At 54.4% G+C, this 18,315-nt stretch overlaps 1 protein-coding gene across 8 annotated transcripts in view; it reads right to left on the bottom strand.

The window, feature by feature from the left end:
- Usp20 (ubiquitin specific peptidase 20) overlaps nt 1-18,315 on the bottom strand; it is a 32,930-nt gene that overhangs the window by 6,935 nt on the left and 7,680 nt on the right. For 3 of the 8 annotated variants that reach the window (XM_070014829.1, XM_070014830.1, XM_070014831.1), the window contains exons 2-12: nt 17,538-17,642; nt 15,237-15,371; nt 12,909-12,962; nt 10,207-10,269; nt 9,779-9,925; nt 8,534-8,630; nt 8,085-8,154; nt 6,654-6,767; nt 4,330-4,408; nt 532-982; nt 41-181 (exon numbers count right to left, since the gene is read on the bottom strand). In XM_070014829.1, coding sequence (XP_069870930.1) covers nt 41-181; nt 532-982; nt 4,330-4,408; nt 6,654-6,767; nt 8,085-8,154; nt 8,534-8,630; nt 9,779-9,925; nt 10,207-10,269; nt 12,909-12,962; nt 15,237-15,317 — 1,297 coding nt within the window. In that variant the 5' untranslated portion in view covers nt 15,318-15,371; nt 17,538-17,642. Of the gene's footprint in view, nt 1-40; nt 182-531; nt 983-4,329; nt 4,409-6,653; nt 6,768-8,084; nt 8,155-8,533; nt 8,631-9,778; nt 9,926-10,206; nt 10,270-12,908; nt 12,963-15,236; nt 15,372-16,826; nt 16,877-17,537; nt 17,643-17,891; nt 18,199-18,315 lie in introns of those variants that run through there. The other 5 variants (XM_070014833.1, XM_070014834.1, XM_070014828.1 and 2 more) reach the window with 5 other exon arrangements.

Raw genomic sequence — 18,315 nt, 5'->3', positions numbered from 1 at the left:
CCCCCACCTGCGCTCCCAGCCGCCCCTGCCGCCCCCGAACCTTTCTTGAGCACGTACGGCGGCCCTATCCGCACAGGGCTCGCGCGGGCCGGGCTGCTGGACAGCTTCGCGTGGCCCTCCTGGAGGTGGCCAGGGCTGCAGGGCCGAGCTGAGCCGCGGATGGGCGCATCGTTGTCTGGCTCTGGGGGGCACAGAGGGGACACGGCACTGGACCGGGACAGCCACACCGGCCCTGGACCCTGGACGACCCGACCACCGCCACATCCCGACAGGACCAAAGCCTGAGCCCACCGTGGGCCCCTCCTCGGTCCTGTGCCCCCTTCTAGCTTCATAGAGCATGCTGAACAGACATGCTGCCCAGCTGGAACTTAGGGCTCAGACTCCACAGGGGTCCGATGTAGCGAGGCCAGGGAGCCTGACCTGTGCTGTGCCAGACGGGGCCGGTTGCTCCCCTCTCCCAGGGGGCACAGGGCAGGTGCCCACGGGGTGGTCACACTGTCCACAGCCCCGTGGAGCCTGTCTGGCTCATACCTGGGGTGCGGCAGGGGCTGGTGGAGCGCGGTGACGGCGGCTGGGTCTCGGGGGGCCTGTTGTCCAGGGCAGCCATGGCCGTGTCCACGTCCGCATCCTCGTCCACTTGCTCCGAGTTGGTGCGCTGCTGGCCCCAGGAGAACTTGCGGTCCTTCATGCGCTCCTTCTCGGAGATGGCCCGGCCCGCCTCGTCGGCGATCAGCAGCTCCGTCTCGCCCTGCGAGCTGCCGCCGCCGTGCAGGACCTGCCCGTCACCCTCGCCCCGGTCGCTACTCGAGTCACACGACAGGAACTCGTCCTCCGAGGGGCTCCGGTCTCCCTCTCGCTTCTCATCTGTGTCACTCGAGTCCGAGTCCCTGGCCTCCGTGAGCGTGGCCACGGCGGCTACGGCCGGCTCCTTGAGCTCCTCATGCAGCTGGTCCATGAGGCAGCGCAGGAACTCCTGGGTGTCCTGGAACCGGGGGCCACGTCACCCAGCTGACGGCGCTGCCCTCTGCCACCCGCAGCGGGCCCTGGCACCTCAGTGAGAGAGCTGCTTGCCCATCACTGTGACCTTAAGCGGCTCTGCACAAGCGGAGGCAGAGGGTGCCGCACGTGGCCCCCGTGCTGCTTCGGGTGCGGTGGGGGACGGGGGGGGGGGGAGCAGCTGGGCGCTGGGAGAGTGGAGGAGTCCATGCCGAGCAATGCCAGCAGGCCAGCGGGCACCTGTGCTTGCCCCTCCCCCTTCCGCCAGCCCCACCGGCTATCATACAGTGTGACCATCTGACACGAGGATGAGACCCAGGGCGGGGTCTACCTTCCTGCAGGCCCGGGCACCCTGTGGCAGGCGGGATTCTGAGCTCCTCGTGTCCCACATGCCCGCACACTTGGTGCTGAGGACTTGCAGAAGGTGCCCTGAAACTTGTGAGCCGGCCATGGTGGACGCCGCCAAAGACAAGGGTGCTGGGGGTGGGCCCGGGTTCCCAGTCCAGCGCCAGCCCCCGCCCCCCCCCCCCAGACCCCAACCGGGGAGGCAGCTGGCTGCCAGGATGGATTCCCCAGGTAGGATCAGAGGACCACGACCGGCCGAGCCGTGCGCAGGGCGCACCTCGGCGTCCTTTCACGAGCAGCCCCGAGTCTCCTTCCACAAGTCCCGTGTGCTCCCTGCCAAACTCACGCCCCTGGGAGAGGCCCGCAGCTGCGCTGCATTCCACGCTGAGAAATGCGCCCCCCATCCACGGCGCAGAGAAAGGCAGGCTTCTCCTGCGGCCCACGTGGACATCACCAGAGGCCACACAGCCCCACTGACAGAGTCCCCCTCTCCCAGCCACCGCTGAGGCTCGTCCCTGCCGCTGTGTGCTGTGTGGCCTGAGAGAGGGTGCGGCCTCTCTGAGCTCCACTCTCTCCCTGACATGGGACCGCGTGAGGGCCAATCCCTGTGAAAGACATTCTCCCCAGAGAGGGGGCGGAGGCAGCAGTGGGCCTCAGGAGGCGCCGGTGCCCTCTTCAGGGAGGTGAGCAGCGCCCAGCCCGGTGGCCCTCAGAGCGCCCAGCCCGGTGGCCCTCAGAGCGCCCAGCCCGGTGGCCCTCAGAGCGCCCAGCCCGGTGGCCCTCAGAGCGCCCAGCCCGGTGGCCCTCAGAGCGCCCAGCCCGGTGGCCCTCAGCCTAGGGGGGTGCAGGCAGGCTGAGGGGCAGGAGAGCCAAGGCACCCCCACTGCCCGCCACACTACGCAAGAGCCCCATATCCAGGTGACAAATAGGGTGATCCAGACTCAGGCCCAGCTCTGGCCGCGCCTCAGCTGGGAATCCCCCATTCCTGGGGGATATCAGGAAGCTAAGGGACACACATGAGCAGTGCTTTGTTATGGTCTCATTTTATAAACTAGATTTCAAAGGTGCTATCTGGACTCAAAAATGTATTCATTCTAGGACAGACATTGATGGCGTGGGGCTATCACCCCAGAAACTACAAGAAGCCTAAAACAGTTGGGACTGTGGTCCAGATGTGTGCACAGTAGAAGTGAGCCCCTATCTTAAAAATAAACAGCAAATGGGCTGGGAAGGTGGCTCAGTGGTAGAGCGCTTGCCTTGCATGCATGAGGCCCTGGGTTCAATTCCTCAGCACCACATAAGCAAAAACAAAAAAGCCAGAAGTGGCGCTGTGGCTCAAGTGGTAGAGTGCTAGCCTTGAGCTGAAGACCTGAGGGACAGCGCCCAGGCCCAGAGTTCAGGCCCCACAACTGGACCAAAAAAAAAAAAAATAATAACCAGCAAAATCACACCGGTGATCCTAGCTCTCCTGGACACTGAGATCTGAGGACTTGGTTTGAAGCCAGCCTGGGCAGATAAATCATTAACCTGCAAAAAGTCAGCAGTGAATGTGTGGTTCAAGTAGCAGGGTGCCAGACTTGAACAAAAGCACTAAGGCAGCGTGCCCAGGCTTCAAGTTCAAATTCTAGTACTAACATACACACAAAATAACCAGCAAAGTTGGGTGCTGATGGGTCATAGCTTTTCAGTAGCTGAGATCAGAAGATCATCTTTCTAACCCAGCCTGAGTAGAAAAGTACATGAAACTCCATTTCCAATTAACCAGCAAAGGCCATGCTGGAGGCATGGCTTAAATGGTAGAGCACCAGCTGTGAGCAGCTGTGAGCAAGCAAGGGTACAAGGTCTAAAAGGCCAAAAGCAAAGCTAGAAGCATGGCTCAGCTATAAGCAACTGCCCAGCAAGCATGAGGTCCTGAGTTCAAACCCCAGAACTGCAACAACAACAACAAAAAAAAATTTCTTTTTTAAGTGTAGCCTGGCACCAATGGCTCACACCTGTAATCCTACCTACTCAAGAGTCTGATCCCTGATAAGTGGATGATAAATCCAAAATGTTAGGTGATATGACAAAACTAACAGGACTTAAGAAACAAAGAACTCCCACTCATCTGGTTGAACCACTACCAAATATCCCCATGCTGCTGATCACATATATGGTATATAACATGTGAGCACCGTTATATATTACAGACTGTGATAGACAATTTGCTCCAGGAAAGTTAGAATGAACTTGTGACTTTAAATGGGCATCATTATTCCACAATACTGTGAATTTCCGGAAATTAAGTAATCACTTAATCATAAAAAAAAAAAAAAAAAAAGAACCTTGGGGAAGGGAGGGAGGGAGGGGATGGTAGGGGGAAAACAATGGAGGGGGTAACAATGTTCAAGAGGAAGTGTACTCATTACCTCACTCACGTAACTGTAACCTTCTGTATAGTATCTTTACAATAAAAAAAAAAAAAAAAGAGTCTGAGATCTAAGGACTGAAGTTCAAAACCAGCCTGGGCAGGAAAATCTGTGAGACTCTTATATCTCCAATTAAACAGCAGAAAACTGGAAGCGGAGCTATAGTTCAAAGTGGTAGAGCGCTAGCCTTAAGTAAAAGAAGCTCAGGGACAGTGCCCAGGCCTGAGTTCAAGCCCCAGCACACTAGCACACTAACAACAACAACACAAAGTAGTTTAATCAAAGCGAATTCTTCCCGTGGTTGGGTGCCACTCTGACACACGTAAGGAGCAGAGCCTGGGCGCTCTCCACCACTGCCTTTGGAAGTGTGACTGGGACAGTGGCCCGGCTCCCTGGGCTTCCTCTCAGTACCTCTCTGAGAGTGGGGTTACCCACAACCTAAGGCAGGCAAAGAGCTCTGCAGTGAGCCCCTGCCTGACAACAGGCCTCCTGCTATGACTGTCCACCTGCCCACTCTAGCCGCGGCTCAGAGCCGGCTGTGGGAAGGTGTGAGTGTGCCCTGGGCAGTGCCACGGCTTACCTGCTGGGCATAGCCCCGGAACATCGGGTTGACCAACTTGATCCCGTGAGACAGGCTGGTGGGGACCACGTAGCTCGGCCTGTGAGGAGCACAAATCCATTCATCTGGGTGGCCAGCGTGGTGAGGCAGTAGTGGGGTGGGAGGCACTGAGGGAGGCCCGGGGGGCTGCGCAGCTGGCGAGGAGGCCAGGCCTGGCTGTGCAGTGCCACCCAGAGCTCTCCACGGGGCACTTCCCACTAGGCCCGGACAAGGCCCACTTAGAACATCTGTTTTCACTATAAATATTTCCTGTGGTTTTCTCATTTAAAAGCAATATATGCTCATAACTAAAGCAATCTGAAGTTAAAAAAAATTACCACAAAGCAGCAACATTCATGGTATCTCCCACACAGAATTACACCAAGACTTTGGAGCCAGGGGGCCGGTGGCTCACGCCTGTCATCCTAGCTACTAAGGAAGCTGAGATCTGAGGACTGTGGTTCAAAGCCAGCCTGGGCAGGAAAGTCTGTGAGATTCTTTTTTTTTTTTTTTTTTGGGTCCGGTCGTGGGGCCTGAACTCTGGGCCTGGGCGCTGTCCCTCAGCTCTTCAGCTCAAGGCTAGCGCTCTACCACTTGAGCCACAGTGCCACTTCCGGCTTTTTTCTTTTTGTTTATGTAGTGCTGAGGAATTGAACCCAGGGCCTCATGCATGCAAGGCAAGCGCTCTACCACTGAGCCACCTTCCCAGCCCCGTCGGTGAGATTCTTATCTTCAATAAACCACCAGAAAACCAGAGTGTCACTGTGGCTCAAGTGGTAGAGCCCTTGCCTTGAGCTGAAGACCTGAGGGACCACGCCCAGGCCCAGAGTACAAGCCCCACAACCAACAAAAAAAGACTTCTGGAATTTTCTACAAAAATAAATAAGAGCACAAGTGGCATTGATCAAGATGCACTGTTTATAAACTGGTTTGTTGGACTAATACTCTTTTGTACAACTACTTAAACATAAAAATAAATGAATAAAAAGAGCACATATAGATAACTTCCACAAGCCTTATTTCTTCTATCTTTTCCTTCCTTCCTTCCTTCCCTTTCTTCAGTCATGGGGCTTGAACTCTGTCTTTTGCTTAAGGCTAGCACTCTACCACTTTAAGCCACAGCGCTACTTCCAGTTTTCTGGTGGTTCATTGGAGATATGAGTCTCATGGGGGTTTTTCAGCCTGGGCTGGCTTCAAACCATGACCCTCAGATCCCAGCTTCCTGAGTCATCAGATTACAAGCGTGAACTATCAGCGCCTGGCAAGCCTGACTTCTTACACAATTGGAAAATCATCTCACACTATCTTTTTATCCACTTCTTCATTTAAAGCATGGCTATGTGAGTCAGGCACTGGTGCCTCAATCCTGTAATCTAAGCTAGCCAGGAGGCTGAGATCTGAGGCTCATGACTTGAAGCCAGTCAGTAAAGTCCATGAGATTCGTCGCCAATTAACAACAACAACAAAGTCAGAAGTGGAGCTGTGGCTCAAGTGGCAGAGCACTAACCTTGAGCAACAAAGCTCAAGGACAGCACCTAGGCCCTGAGTTTAAGGCTCAGGATTGGTACACGTATACGTACACGTACAAGTACACGTACACGTACACACACACACACACACACACACACACACACACACACACACACACATGTATGTCTATGCGCTCATTTTTCCCAATTTTGCTTTACCTGGAGAAAGTTTTTTGTTTTTTGTTGGTTATGGGGCTTGAACTCAGCCTGGGCTCTGTCCCTCAGCTCTTCAGCTCAAAGCAAGTGCTCTACTTCTTGAGCCACAGCACCACTTCCAGTTTTCTGGTGGTTTATTGGAGGTAAGAGTCTCACAGACTTTCCTGCCCAGGCTGGCTTTGAACCACAATCTTCAGCTCTCAGCCTCCTCAGTAGCCAGGATGACAGGCGTGAATCACCGGTGCCTGACTAGAGATTGGATCTTTACATTTGTTTCATACTGTGCCAAGGCCCTGGACACACCAGAACCTACCCCTTCATTACCAATATCCTGCCACAAATGTGGCTGTGACCGAGGCTTGGCACTGGCATGACCGCCTCTGAGCCTCAGCAGCAAAAGACATCCACAAAGCGGCTGCCGGTGGGGCTTGATGCCAGCTACCTCTGTCTTCCATGTACTGCATACCTATGAACAAGATACTGCAAGCTCTCCGTACCTCAGGTCCCCCATTTGTAAACAGCATAGGCTCACTAACAGCATTACAGGGATCATGAGAGGCTAGACCTATCAGGAGGGACTCAGTCCTGGCCCCACATACCTACCCAAGGTCAGGGACTCACCGCCTCTTGTGCCAGACCTCCGAGACCAGCTTCTGGTAGCTCTTGCACAGAGCTGGCTTCTTGTCTGTGCGTACCAGGCCTCCACACTCCAGGAAGAACTGGGTCAGTGGTGGGCTGGGGAGAGGGATGAGGTCAGAGGAGAGGAGCTGGCGGGGGCAGATGGCCAGTGCTCCTGTACGATGCCCCCGAAGCCCTCATGTCCAGAAATGCCTGCAGCTGACTAGAAGGGCCTCACCAGCCAGAGCTGGACTGTGGCCCCCAAATTCACCCCTTAGGCTGTGACTACTCAGACAAGCATCCATCAGAAGGGACTGGGGTGAAAATGGGTGTTAGGGCAGGCCCCAACCCCATCTGCCTGGTGAGCTGAGGTGAGAGTGGACACGAGAGGACGCAGGCTCACGAGGACAGCCCTCTGAGCCCAGAGGGAAGCCCGGCCTGCCGCCACCTGGGTCTTGGACCTCTGGCTTTTAGACTGAGGTGTACGTCGCTGGTAAAGCCTCCCAGCTGGTGGACTGTGCTACAGTGGCCCTGAGATACTTATGCACCCCTCCAGCATTGCGCTGGAGGCCCAGGGGCCGGGGAGGCTGCCGCCTGTCCCGGCTGGGTAGCCAGCCCTTGCTCCTCAGTGCCCAGTGTCTGCAGACGGTGCCAACCTGCCTGGAGGTGCCCCTGCTCCCTTTTCCTCAGGCTTTTTTTTTTTTTTTTTGGCCAGTCCTGAGAGCTCACACTCAGGGCCAGGGCACTGTCCCTGAGCTTCCTTTCCTCAAGGTTAGCACTTTATCACTTGAGTTACAACGCCACTTCTGACTTTTTCCATTTATGTGGCACTGAAGAATCGAACCCAGGGCTTCATGTATGCTAGGCAAGCGCTCTACCACTGAGCCACCTTCCCAGCCCCGAAAAATATTAATATATTTTTAAAAATTAAAAAAAGCATAAACAAACAGTAATAATTGACGTAGGACAACTCATCTGCATATTCATGACATCCTTCCAGAGGTTTCTAAGCATACAGATCTGTTCCCTTCCTCCTGATCGCTGCTAGGTGGGCGAGCCCGTGTCAGACACAGGAGACAGCTGAGCCTAGTGGAGTTGACACCCCATCCTCCAGGGACAGTACCCCCCACAGGCCCGCACTGACAGTGTGGGCTTGGGAAACCCCCATTCCCCACTCCCTGCGTTCTGCACCTGTCCCCGTCCCAGAAAGCACTGTCCTGGGCTTCCACAGGCAACAGTGGACACAGGGGGACTTCCGGCGTGTGTGGGTGCAGAGCGGAGGTCATGGCCTCACTCCTGCTAGGCAAGTGCTCGGCCACTGCACCATTCCCAGGGCCAAGACGGGCCTTCAGATGCTTCCTCAACCTGTCCGGTCATTCTCTGGGGGTGCATGCCCATCCACAGAGCCCATCCTCCAAGGCGGGCACTACCTACCAGTTGGACAGGGCCTGCAGGGCTGCGTTCATGTAGCAGGAGTTGCCGAGGTTCTTCATGCCTGTGAGGCCTGGAAGGACATGCGGGAGGTGAGCGTCCCCGAGCCCCCCTCGCTGAGCGCCGGCTTTCACCACGGCCCAGGGTGTGGCTCTGACGTGTGTCAAGGGCACAGTGCCTGGGTCTGAGTGTGTCAAGTCATGAGCTGCTCAGCGTCTCTGCTCTGCCCAAGCCATGCAGCGGAGGACACGGCCTACAGCGGGCCATCTCCCAGGCGGGCAGCTGGCAGCGGGCACAGGATGGCCAGGTCCCTAGGACCTCGGCTTCACCAGCGGGCCCGAGGAGAGAAGCCACAGCTCTATGGGCTGCCCATGGCAGGCCAGAGCAAAGGCCTATAACTTGGGGTGCTAGCTCTAGGCTGACTCAGGAATGCCCTGTCCTGGGGCCATTACCTCGTGGCTTCAGGTCATCATCCTCGGACTCCGACTCTCCTTCATCTGCCACAGCAATAGGGACGGCTCTCAGAGGGTGGGACAGCGGCGGGGAGTCCTGCATGAAAGACCCAGAGTGAGCAAAGAGGGGGGACAGGAGGGGACGGGTGGGGCTGAGGCCCCCATGCTCCCTGGGGAAGGATGCCCTGCTCCTCAGCCCTCAGAGACTCTGGTGACCCCAGTGAAGCAGAAGATGCTACGGGAACAGATGGGTCGGCTGCCGGGTCCCGCGAGCTCTCTGACTTGTATTCTTTTCTTTATATCAATGAATATTATTGTTTTAATATATTTGGGGGAAAAGAGAAATCACAGAGAAACCATGCAGCTCTCTTTTCCTGAGAGAACCTGGAAACTATATAGATTTGTCACTTTTAACTATCAACACATACAAACAAAAAATGGATATTGTATACATCACTAAAAAAATTATATATAGGACTTGGAAGGTGGTCCAGTGGTAGAGTGCTTGCCTGGCATGCATGAGGCCCTGAGTTCGATTCCTCAGCACCACATAAACGGAAAAAGCCAGAAGTGGCCCTGTGGCTCAAGTGGTAGAGTGCTAGCCTTGAGCTGAAGAGCTGAGGGACAGCGCCTAGGTCCAGAGTTCAAGACCCATGACCAACACACACACACACACACATAAATTATATACATCTATCATGTTCGCAACTGTATTCAATAAACACCCATCCAGCCACCATTACACTGCCTAACATGGAGACACAGCAATGTGCACAAATACACATACATGAACACACTCACGTATACATAGGCACAAATGCACAGGCCTCTGGGGCTTCTGCTCCCACAGGCTGCTCCGACAGCTAGGGCTAAGGTCAGTGTGGAAGCCAGGCTGACACCACGCCGGCTGCCTGAAGGCCTTCCTAACACCTGCTGCTAGGATGGTTCCAGGGTGTCCCAGGAGTCCTCCAGGTCGCTCCAGATCTGGGGCTGCCAGGGGGGCCATCTGTGGCTTGTTTCTGCCTCCCCATAAGGCCTGGAAGGTCCCTGCTCCACCCCAACCCCTGTACTTCACGTGACTACCCCACGGTCACCTCACAGCCCTACGCTGGCCCTGACACCAGCACTCCCAGCCCAGGAGCACAGTCTGGGACGTCTCAGCCACACTCCTCCGGAGCCTGGGAGGCGCTGCCTCCATGCTGAACAGTGCCACAAGCAACCCAAGCCCCCCCTGCGGCTCTGTACCTGCTTGGAGAGCTTGGGTGAGGAGCCGGGAGCAGGAGCATGGGGAGCGTGGGTCGCCAGCCGCTGCTCCAGGAACACCTCCCGCTCGCAGGCATAGCACCACACCCTGAAAGTGGTCAGGTTCACAGTCAGGTGGTGCTTTTTAGCCTGGAGGATGAGACACAAAGTAAGGTCAAGAACACTCGGGCCTAGCACAGACCCCAAGCCCACAGGGGGCTGCTTCTGCCCTCTGCCCTCAGGAAGAGCCAGCCAGGCCAGAGGCAGGAAGCCCCAGGACCAAAACCTACCAGGCAAGGCTTGTGCCCAGGCCACTCACCTGCACTTGCAACTTTGAGGTAACCGCCCCCACTTCCCACCCCAGCTACTGAGTCTGGACAGGAGGGGGGGCTGAGAGGTCCCTGCCTGGCCACATGCCCATGTGCAGCTACCTGAGCATGGAGGGTGCTGTGGTCAGCAAAGGACTCTCCGCAGCCGACATAGGGGCAGGTGACCTGGGGAGAGAGGAGGTGAGGCAGGCTGGGACAAACCCAGAATTCAGCGTGGCCAGGTGCTGGTGGTTCACCTCTGTCATCCTAGCACCTCCTTCTAAACCTCGCTGGTTAGAAGCCAACCTGGAGAGACAAATCCAGTCAACCGGCAAAAAGCTGCAAGTGGAAGTGTGGCTCACGTGATAGTGCCTAGTGAAAAAGCCTAGTGAAACGAGGGCCCTGTGTTCAAACCCTAGAACCAGCTCGCACACGCGTGTGCACATGCACGCACACGCACACACACACACACACACACACTCAAAGGATACAACATGAATGCAGTGAGTGCTCTAAGCCATCTCTACCCAGGGCGACCCACAAGTGGCTGTCACTCAGGGGAACACAAGTCTGTACACCCAAAGGTCACATGCAGTGGGGACGGATGCCATAAGCCGCTCCCGAGGCCGCTGCTCTCCGACAAGAACCCCCAGCTGCACCCCACTTCCCAATGGGTGGCCAGTCACTGAGGTCCTAGGCCTCACAGAGACTTTCTAATAGGGAGCCCGGGATGGGAGGAGGGTTCCTCCTGGAGGCCGCAGGAGCCCAATGACAACCCAAAGTCCCGAGGTGCGCCCGGCTCCAGAGGCTCTCCACCTCCCTAGCCAGCAGCAGCCCCCACTGATGCCTCTCCCTGGGAGCACCAGGTGCTCTGAAAATGACTTTCCGGTGGAGACTGTGAAGCCATTTCCCACACCAGGTTCCCACTGTGTTCTCGGAGGGCCTGGGCTCCCAGGAGGGAGCTCAGCCTCTCCCAGGCGGCTGGGGGCCCCGGGTTGCCTACAAAGGCTAGAGCGAGGTAGTGATTTCTACTGGTGGATTTCCCCTTTAGAGGGAAAATTTAAAATTTACTCTGATTAGAAAACATAATAGATACAAACAGAAAATGTGGAAAATATAAGAGAGTATAGAGAAAAAAACACAAAATCACCTGTAATTCCACCGTAAAAAGAAAACCACCATGTTTCCTTTCTTCTTCCACCCCTACGCAGTACAGGGAATTGAACTCAAAGTCCTATGCTTGCTAGCAAGGCACTCTACCACTTGAGCCACACCTTTGGCACTTTTGTGTCCTTTTTTGTCATAGGGCTTGAACTCAGGGCCAGGGCACTGTCCCTGAGCTTTTTCACTCAAGGCTAGCACTCTACCACTTTAAAGGCACAGCTCCACTTCCAGTTTTGGGTTGGTTAATTGAAGAAAGCAAGCAAATCTGCTGGCTTTGAACCACGATTGTCAGATCTCAGCCTCCTGAATAGCTAGGATTGATTACGGGCATGAGCCACTAGCACCTGGTATGTGTGTCAGTTATTTATTTATTTATTTATTTATTTTATTTTGGTCAGTTGTGGGGCTTGAACTCTGGGCCTGAGCACTGTCCCTCAGCTCTTCAGCTCAAGGCTAGTGCTCTACCACTTGAGCCACAGCACCACTTCCCATTTTCTGGTGGTTTATTGAGGATAAGAGTCTCATAGACTTTCCTGCCTGGGCTGACTTTGAACTGCAATCCTCAGATCTCAGCCTCCTGAGTAGCTAGGATTACAGATGTGAGCCACCAGTGCCCGGCTGTGTCAGTTATTTTGAGAAGGGATCTAGCTTTATGCCCAGGCAGGCCAGAACAGTGACCCTCCTATTTGTGCTTCCTCACATAGCTGCAATGAAAAGCATATACCACCATGCCCAGACATTGAAATGGAGTCTCATGAACTGTTTGCCCAGGCTGCTGTTGAGCCACAATCCCCAAGTCTCAACCTCCCAGTAACTGGGGATACAAGCTTGAGCCACTGGGCCTGCCTGGCACGTTTTGACTCATCTATTTTCACTCTTTTCTTGGTTTGTGTTGAGACAGGGTCTTAACATGCAGCCCACCTGATCTGGAACTTACCATTCTTCTGCCTTGGTCTCCCAAGTTGCTGCACTACCTTGCCCAGCTTCTGCTTGCACTGGCAGTAAGAGCAGGGCTAGGGGTTTGAACTCAGGGCCTTGCACTTGCTAGCCAAGCAGAATACCACATAACATCTCCAGAGGGGTCCTTCACTGGTTATATCAAGATAGGGTCTCATTTCCTGACACTACTGAGTCCAGCTTTCTTCCACAGAAACAGAATCTCATAGACTTTTCTGCCCTGGCTGGCCTCGATCAATAGGCTTTTGGTTCTCAGCATTCCCAAGTAGCTAGGATGACAGGCTTAGCTCCTGGCACCCAGGTTGCTTTTACTCTTTTTAACCAGCAACAATAACCACACTACTCAATTTCCTATATACTGACTAGGATCCCCACATTATGCTAAGCCTGGCACTGCCATCTGTCTTGTCCTCATGCGTGGGGCTAGCCCTCAGTGTGAGCCCCCTGCTTTACACACAGGGACAGGGAAGCTGGGGAGACACTACCACTAAAAGCCAAGACACCCACATGGACTCAGAAACTCAAGTCTTTTATGGAGATGAGCTCAGTTCTCCTGGCGCCCTCCGCAGCCTGCTTTCTCTGTCACCTCCCATGGCTACCAAGCCACCAGCCTGTGCCCGGGCCTCTGGCACCCCAGCTTCCCGCAGTGCCAAGACAGACTCCAGTCACAGCCCACACCCTGGGGGCCCGTGAAGATCCATTACCTGCAGACAGGCCCACAGGTTGGGTCCAGCAACACCACACGACTGGCAGGTGCCCTGCAGGAATGGAGGTGGCGAGAGAGGGGTGTGAGCGAGGACTGCGGGCTTGGCCCTGCCCTCCTTCACCTTGAAGGCCCACCTTCAAAGCCTCACCTCAGACAGGTCTTCACTACCCTGTCTACCTAAACAGGGATCATGGGCCCTAGAGTGTGAGAGAGTTTATCCTTTGTTTATAAAAAACATTTCAAATGAAGGGGCTGGGAAGGCGGCTCAGTGGTAGAGCACTTGCCTTGCATGCTCCAGGCCCTGGGTTCGATTTCTCAGCACCACATAAGAAAAAAGCCAGAAGTGGCACTGTGGCTCAAGTGGTAGAGTGCAAGCCTTGAGCTGAAGAGCTGAGGGACAGCGCCCAGGCCCAGAGTTCCGGCCCCATGACCAGACCCAAAAAAACAAAACAAAATAAAACAAAACCAAAAAAACATTTCAGGATTATAGGCTCATGCCTATAATCCTGGTTGCTCAAAAGAGACCGAGATAAGAGGATCACAGTTCAAACTGAGCCCAGGCAGAACAAATCTGAGAGACTCTCATCTCTAATTAGCCAGCAAAAAGCTGAAGTAGAGGCGTGGCTCAAGTAGTAAAGGGTAAAGTGGGGCTCAGGGAGGTCGGGCCTGCACAGAGGTCAACAAACCACCCATCAAGGAGGGCCCTCCCCTGGGGCAGCACGTGTCTGGGGTTTACACACTCCTGACCTTGCACGTGAGCCTCAACCCCAGCAAACAGGAGCTGTTTTTACTTTTTTATTTTTCAGTGTATTGACATTCGCCTTCTCAATTCCCCCCTTCCTACCCTCCCCCCTCTCCAGTCATGGAGCTTGAACTGTGGGCCTGGGCACTGTCCCTGAGCTCTTCAGCACAAGGCTAGTGTTCTACCACTTGAGCCACAGCACCACTTCCATTTCTGGTGGTTAATTGGAGATAAGAGTCTCTCAGACTTTCTGCCTTAGCTGGCTTTGAACCATGATCCTCAGATCTCAGCCTCCTGAGTAGCTAGGATTAAAGGCGTGAGCCACCAGCACCCGGCATTCATATTCTTTTTTTTTTTAGGTACTGGAGTTTTGAACTCAGGGCCTTGGACTGCCTATGTAGGTGATGAGCTCATACCATTTCTTTTTTCTCTTTTGGTCAGTCGTGGGGACTTGAACTCAGGACCAGAGTCCTGTCTCTGAGCTTTACTGCTCAAGACTAGTACTCTACCACTTTGAGCCACAGCTTCACTTTTAGTTTTCTAGTGGTTAATTGGAGATAAGAGTCTCATGGACTTCCTGCCTCGGATGTCTTGGGGAACCATCATCCTTAGACCTCAGCCTGTGGAACAGCCAGGATTATAGGTGTGAGCCACCAGTGCCCAGCCCATTTCCTTTTTGAACCATGTGACAGTGCTACCTTTTAAATTTTTTTTAATTTAATTTAATTTTATTTGTGAACATACTGTACAGAGGAGTTACAATTACATGGGCAGGATAATGCATACATTTCTTACCAAGCATTGCAGCCTCCTCCTTTGTTTACCCTTCACATCCCTTCCCAGCCTCCCCCCAACCTTTTAAATTTTTAATTACCTAATTTTTCTTTTTTGTGCCAGTCTTGGGGCTTGAACTCAGGGCCTGGGCGCTGTCCCTGAGCTTTTGTACTTAAGGCCAGCATTCTACCACTTTGAGATACAGCACCATTTTGGCTTTTTGGCAGTCAACTGGAGATAAGAGTCTCATGGACTTTCCTGACCAGGCTGGCTTTGAACTGTGATCCTCAGATCTAAGCCTCCTGAGTAGCTAGGATGACAGGTTTGAGCCACTGATGACTGCTGCTGATTGTATTTTTATGGTACTGGGGAATAGAACCCAGGGACCTGAACATGCTCTACCACTGAGTCACAACCAGCTTGTGTTAGCACAGGGTCAGCATATCCTCACCCCACCTCCCACTTCAGGCCTCCCGGGAGAACATCCGTGTAGGCCTAGGGATGGCTCAGGGGTATCATGTCTACTTGCATGACAAGGCCTGGTTCTATCCCCAGCAAAACAAAGAAAAACAAAACTGTCCCCGGACACCTAGTCCTGCTGTGGGAAGCAGTACAGCTGGGCTGGACAGCACACAAGGCTCTCACTATAATGAATGATGGCAAGACCCAGCCCTGGGGAGAAACTCCCACAGGCATCCGGCAGTACCACTGACTGGAGGGCCGAGCAGAGACGGGTGGAGACTGCTTCAGAAACATCCACACCCCAAGAACACGGACACAGCAGCCCCGTCCCTAAGGTCTGCCCTTTACCTGGGATTTCAGCAGCAGGTCTTCCTTGGTCACCTCCCCTATGGAGTCCAGGTGCGGGCAGAGGTCCCTGGTGTCCCCCATGCTGGCGTGGGCTCACCTGTGAGAACGCACAGCAGCGCTGGGTCACTGTGGCCCCTGATAGGGGGAGCAGGACAAATCAGAGGTTAAGTCATGCCGGTAGGATTCTGGCTGGCATATTCCAGCTGTGATTTAGGGAGGCTACTCTGAGCCTCCTCTCCTCGTGTGAGATGACGGTGGCTGCCCCGGTGGGTTGCTCTGAGAATTCACGGGGAGAGAGTACATCAAAGTCTGGCCCAGAGCCCAACAGAGCACACCCCCGGGCAGTACTGGGTTTGGTGCCTGATATTGCTGGCGGGCAGAAGCACAGGCCTGGCTGCACTCGGGAGCGGCACCCACGGAATGGAAGCCAGGTCAAGGAGACCAGTCTACCAAGGGGGCTGAGGACAGGCTGGGCTTCCAAAAGGCCAGGGGTAGGTCAACTCCTGCTTTCTCTGAGCAGGCAAGCTGTCTTCTCAAGAGCCGGAGAGAGGCCAGGGAAAACAGGGTGTCAGGAACACCAACCCAGGAAATGGAAGGGCATTTGCCAAAACCATTGGCAGCAGCATATCTGGACGATAGATTTCAAGAGAGGGAAAAACCCAGCTTTGCAAGGGCTGCCAGCCCAGAATAAAACCAACCGGGATAGTTTAGGAAAGTACCTGTGTGGAGCAGAGGAAGTCATGTGACATAGCAGCAAAGTCATGTGACATAGCAGCAATCGCCCCTCCCCAGGCCTTCTCCTTAAACCAGAAAAGGGTTGGGGGAGATTTGGCTTATAGAGAATAAAGGCTTCCTGGGAGGGAGCCCGGAGGGCTGGCAAGTCTCCAGCTGAGAATGGCAGTGGTTCCACGGCTCTCTAGTAAGACAATACACAGAGCAGCATGGCGCCTAGCTCACAGCCACCACAGACCAGGGAACGCAAGACCTCAGCCAGCGCTATCCTGCAGACATATCCACGAAGGACACATCCACGAAGACTGACTGCTAGGAAGGGCACCCAGGGTGCTTTGCAGTTGTTTTTATTGTCTTGTAAATTTCTAAGAAAGTGTGATTTCAAAATAAACAACAACAACAACAAACACCCGGTTGCTGGTAGCTGACACCTGTAATCCTAGCTGCTCTGGAGACTGAGATCCCAATTGAAAGCCAGCTTAGGCAAGAGAGTCTGTGAGACTCTTTTTAGCCGGTCATGGTCCTGAACTCTGGGCCTGGGCGCTGTCCCTCAGCGCTTCAGCTCAAGGCTAGCGCTCTACCGCTCGAGCCACAGGGCCACTTCCAGAACTTTATGTTTATGTGGTGCTGAGGAATCGAACCCAGGGCCTTATGCATGCAAGGCAAGCGCTCTACCACTGAGCCACCTTCCCAGCCCCCAGTGAGACTCTTATCTCCAAAAGTGGAGCGGTGGCTCAAGTGGTTGAACTAGCCTTGCGCCTAAAAGCTCAAGGACAGAACTCGGGCCCAGATTTCAAACCCCCAGAGATCGGCACCAAAACAAAACAAAAACCCACTAAGAAACAAATGCTTCAGTACCTGATAATATTTCAGTTCAGAATCCAAAAGCTGATTCTAGCTCCAGACTACTGCCAAGAGGGGTTTAAATACATTAAAGATGTCAGTGGAGCCAGAAGTGGCTTCATCTAATCCTGGAGACGGACCCTAGGTGCCTCCTGCAGTCCCCTCCCCACCTCCAGGGGCAATCCAGGGGTCACCTGGCCCAGACACCCAGCTGCAACGGGAGTTGCTGCACGGGTGGATGAGATGCCAGCTACCGGGCTCCGAGCTGCCCTGCACAGCTCTATTAAAGGCCCTCCCAGCATTCCTTGAGTAGCTGTGAGCTCCCCTATCTCACAAACAAATCGCTCCTTCTTGCCTGGGTCTCACAGATGGACATCTTAAAGCTAAAAGCTGAGACCAGGCTGGCAGGCTGCTCCGGGCCACACCCCCTTGCTTACTCCATGGTTTATGGAGAAAATGGAAGTGGGCAAAAGTAGGCAGAGCTCTGCCACACCCTACTATGAATCTCACCTCAGCAGTTATCTCCCACCTCCCACTTCCCTCCTCCCCGCATGCAGCAAATGCCAGGGACACATGAAGCCACACTTCACCCACACGTGTATTTCTAAGAGATAAAGCCTTGGCAGAAAAATAGCTCACCACCGTAATTCTACTACGTTAGCTACACAGGAGAGCCCAGCATCCTCCAACAGGAAGCGGCTCCCGAGGGAAGGAGGTGGAACTCACCGGGTAAGAGAGTGGCTCGGGGAGGGCCAGCTCACATTCTCTGCTGACCTCGGTGGGGCAGGCTGCGAGGGTGGTCTGCCGCTATCAGAGCCTCTGGTAAGAAACCTGGGGGAGGGGAGAAGGAGAGGGGGGAACCAGCGCAATCTTACACTTCTGGAATTTGAAAATGCTCTAAAAATACCCCAGAACTCCTCCTAGAAGTAAAGTGCATTTTTAGATATGTGGGATGACCACAGGCTAAACACTGCTTAGGAACACACCACATCCCCCCACAGCTAGGGGAGGCTTGGCAGAGCTGACACAGAGGGCCAGCACCTAGGCCGGTGCGGAGGTGGGTGCTGTGGCAGCCATTACCTTTGTGGTCCCCCAGAGAGGGGACTCTCAAAGGTCTTCTTCCAGAGAGGGCCCTGGGCCTGCTCATCTCCTGCCTCCTCAGGCTGCCACAGCCAGTTGCTCACACTCTATAGACAGGAAGGCCAGGCCCCTTCCACACGGGCCTGGGGACCCCTCTGATCATCCTGCAAGCCTCTCCAGGACACAGTGCTACCCCGAATCCCCGAGCCCCAAGTCAGCACAACCCTAGGCTGTAGCACAATCGGGTTCATCCACGTGTCCCCTGCCCCCCTTCCCTGGCACACCACAGTCCCTCGGCTGTGTATAGTTCAAGAGGGAGGGGCAGTTAGAAGGTCACACTTAAAATAGTCCATGACAATGACAGGAGTCAAGGTTCTAAATTCCAAACCTCACTAAGCCTAGCAAGTTGGTTTTTCTAAGACTT

Source organism: Dipodomys merriami, unplaced genomic scaffold (assembly GCF_024711535.1).
Source record: "Dipodomys merriami isolate MVZ:Mamm:240054 unplaced genomic scaffold, mDipMer1.0.p SCAF_11, whole genome shotgun sequence".
NCBI classification, from domain to species: Eukaryota; Metazoa; Chordata; class Mammalia; order Rodentia; family Heteromyidae; genus Dipodomys; species Dipodomys merriami.
This window is presented reverse-complemented; position numbering and strand designations above follow the sequence as displayed.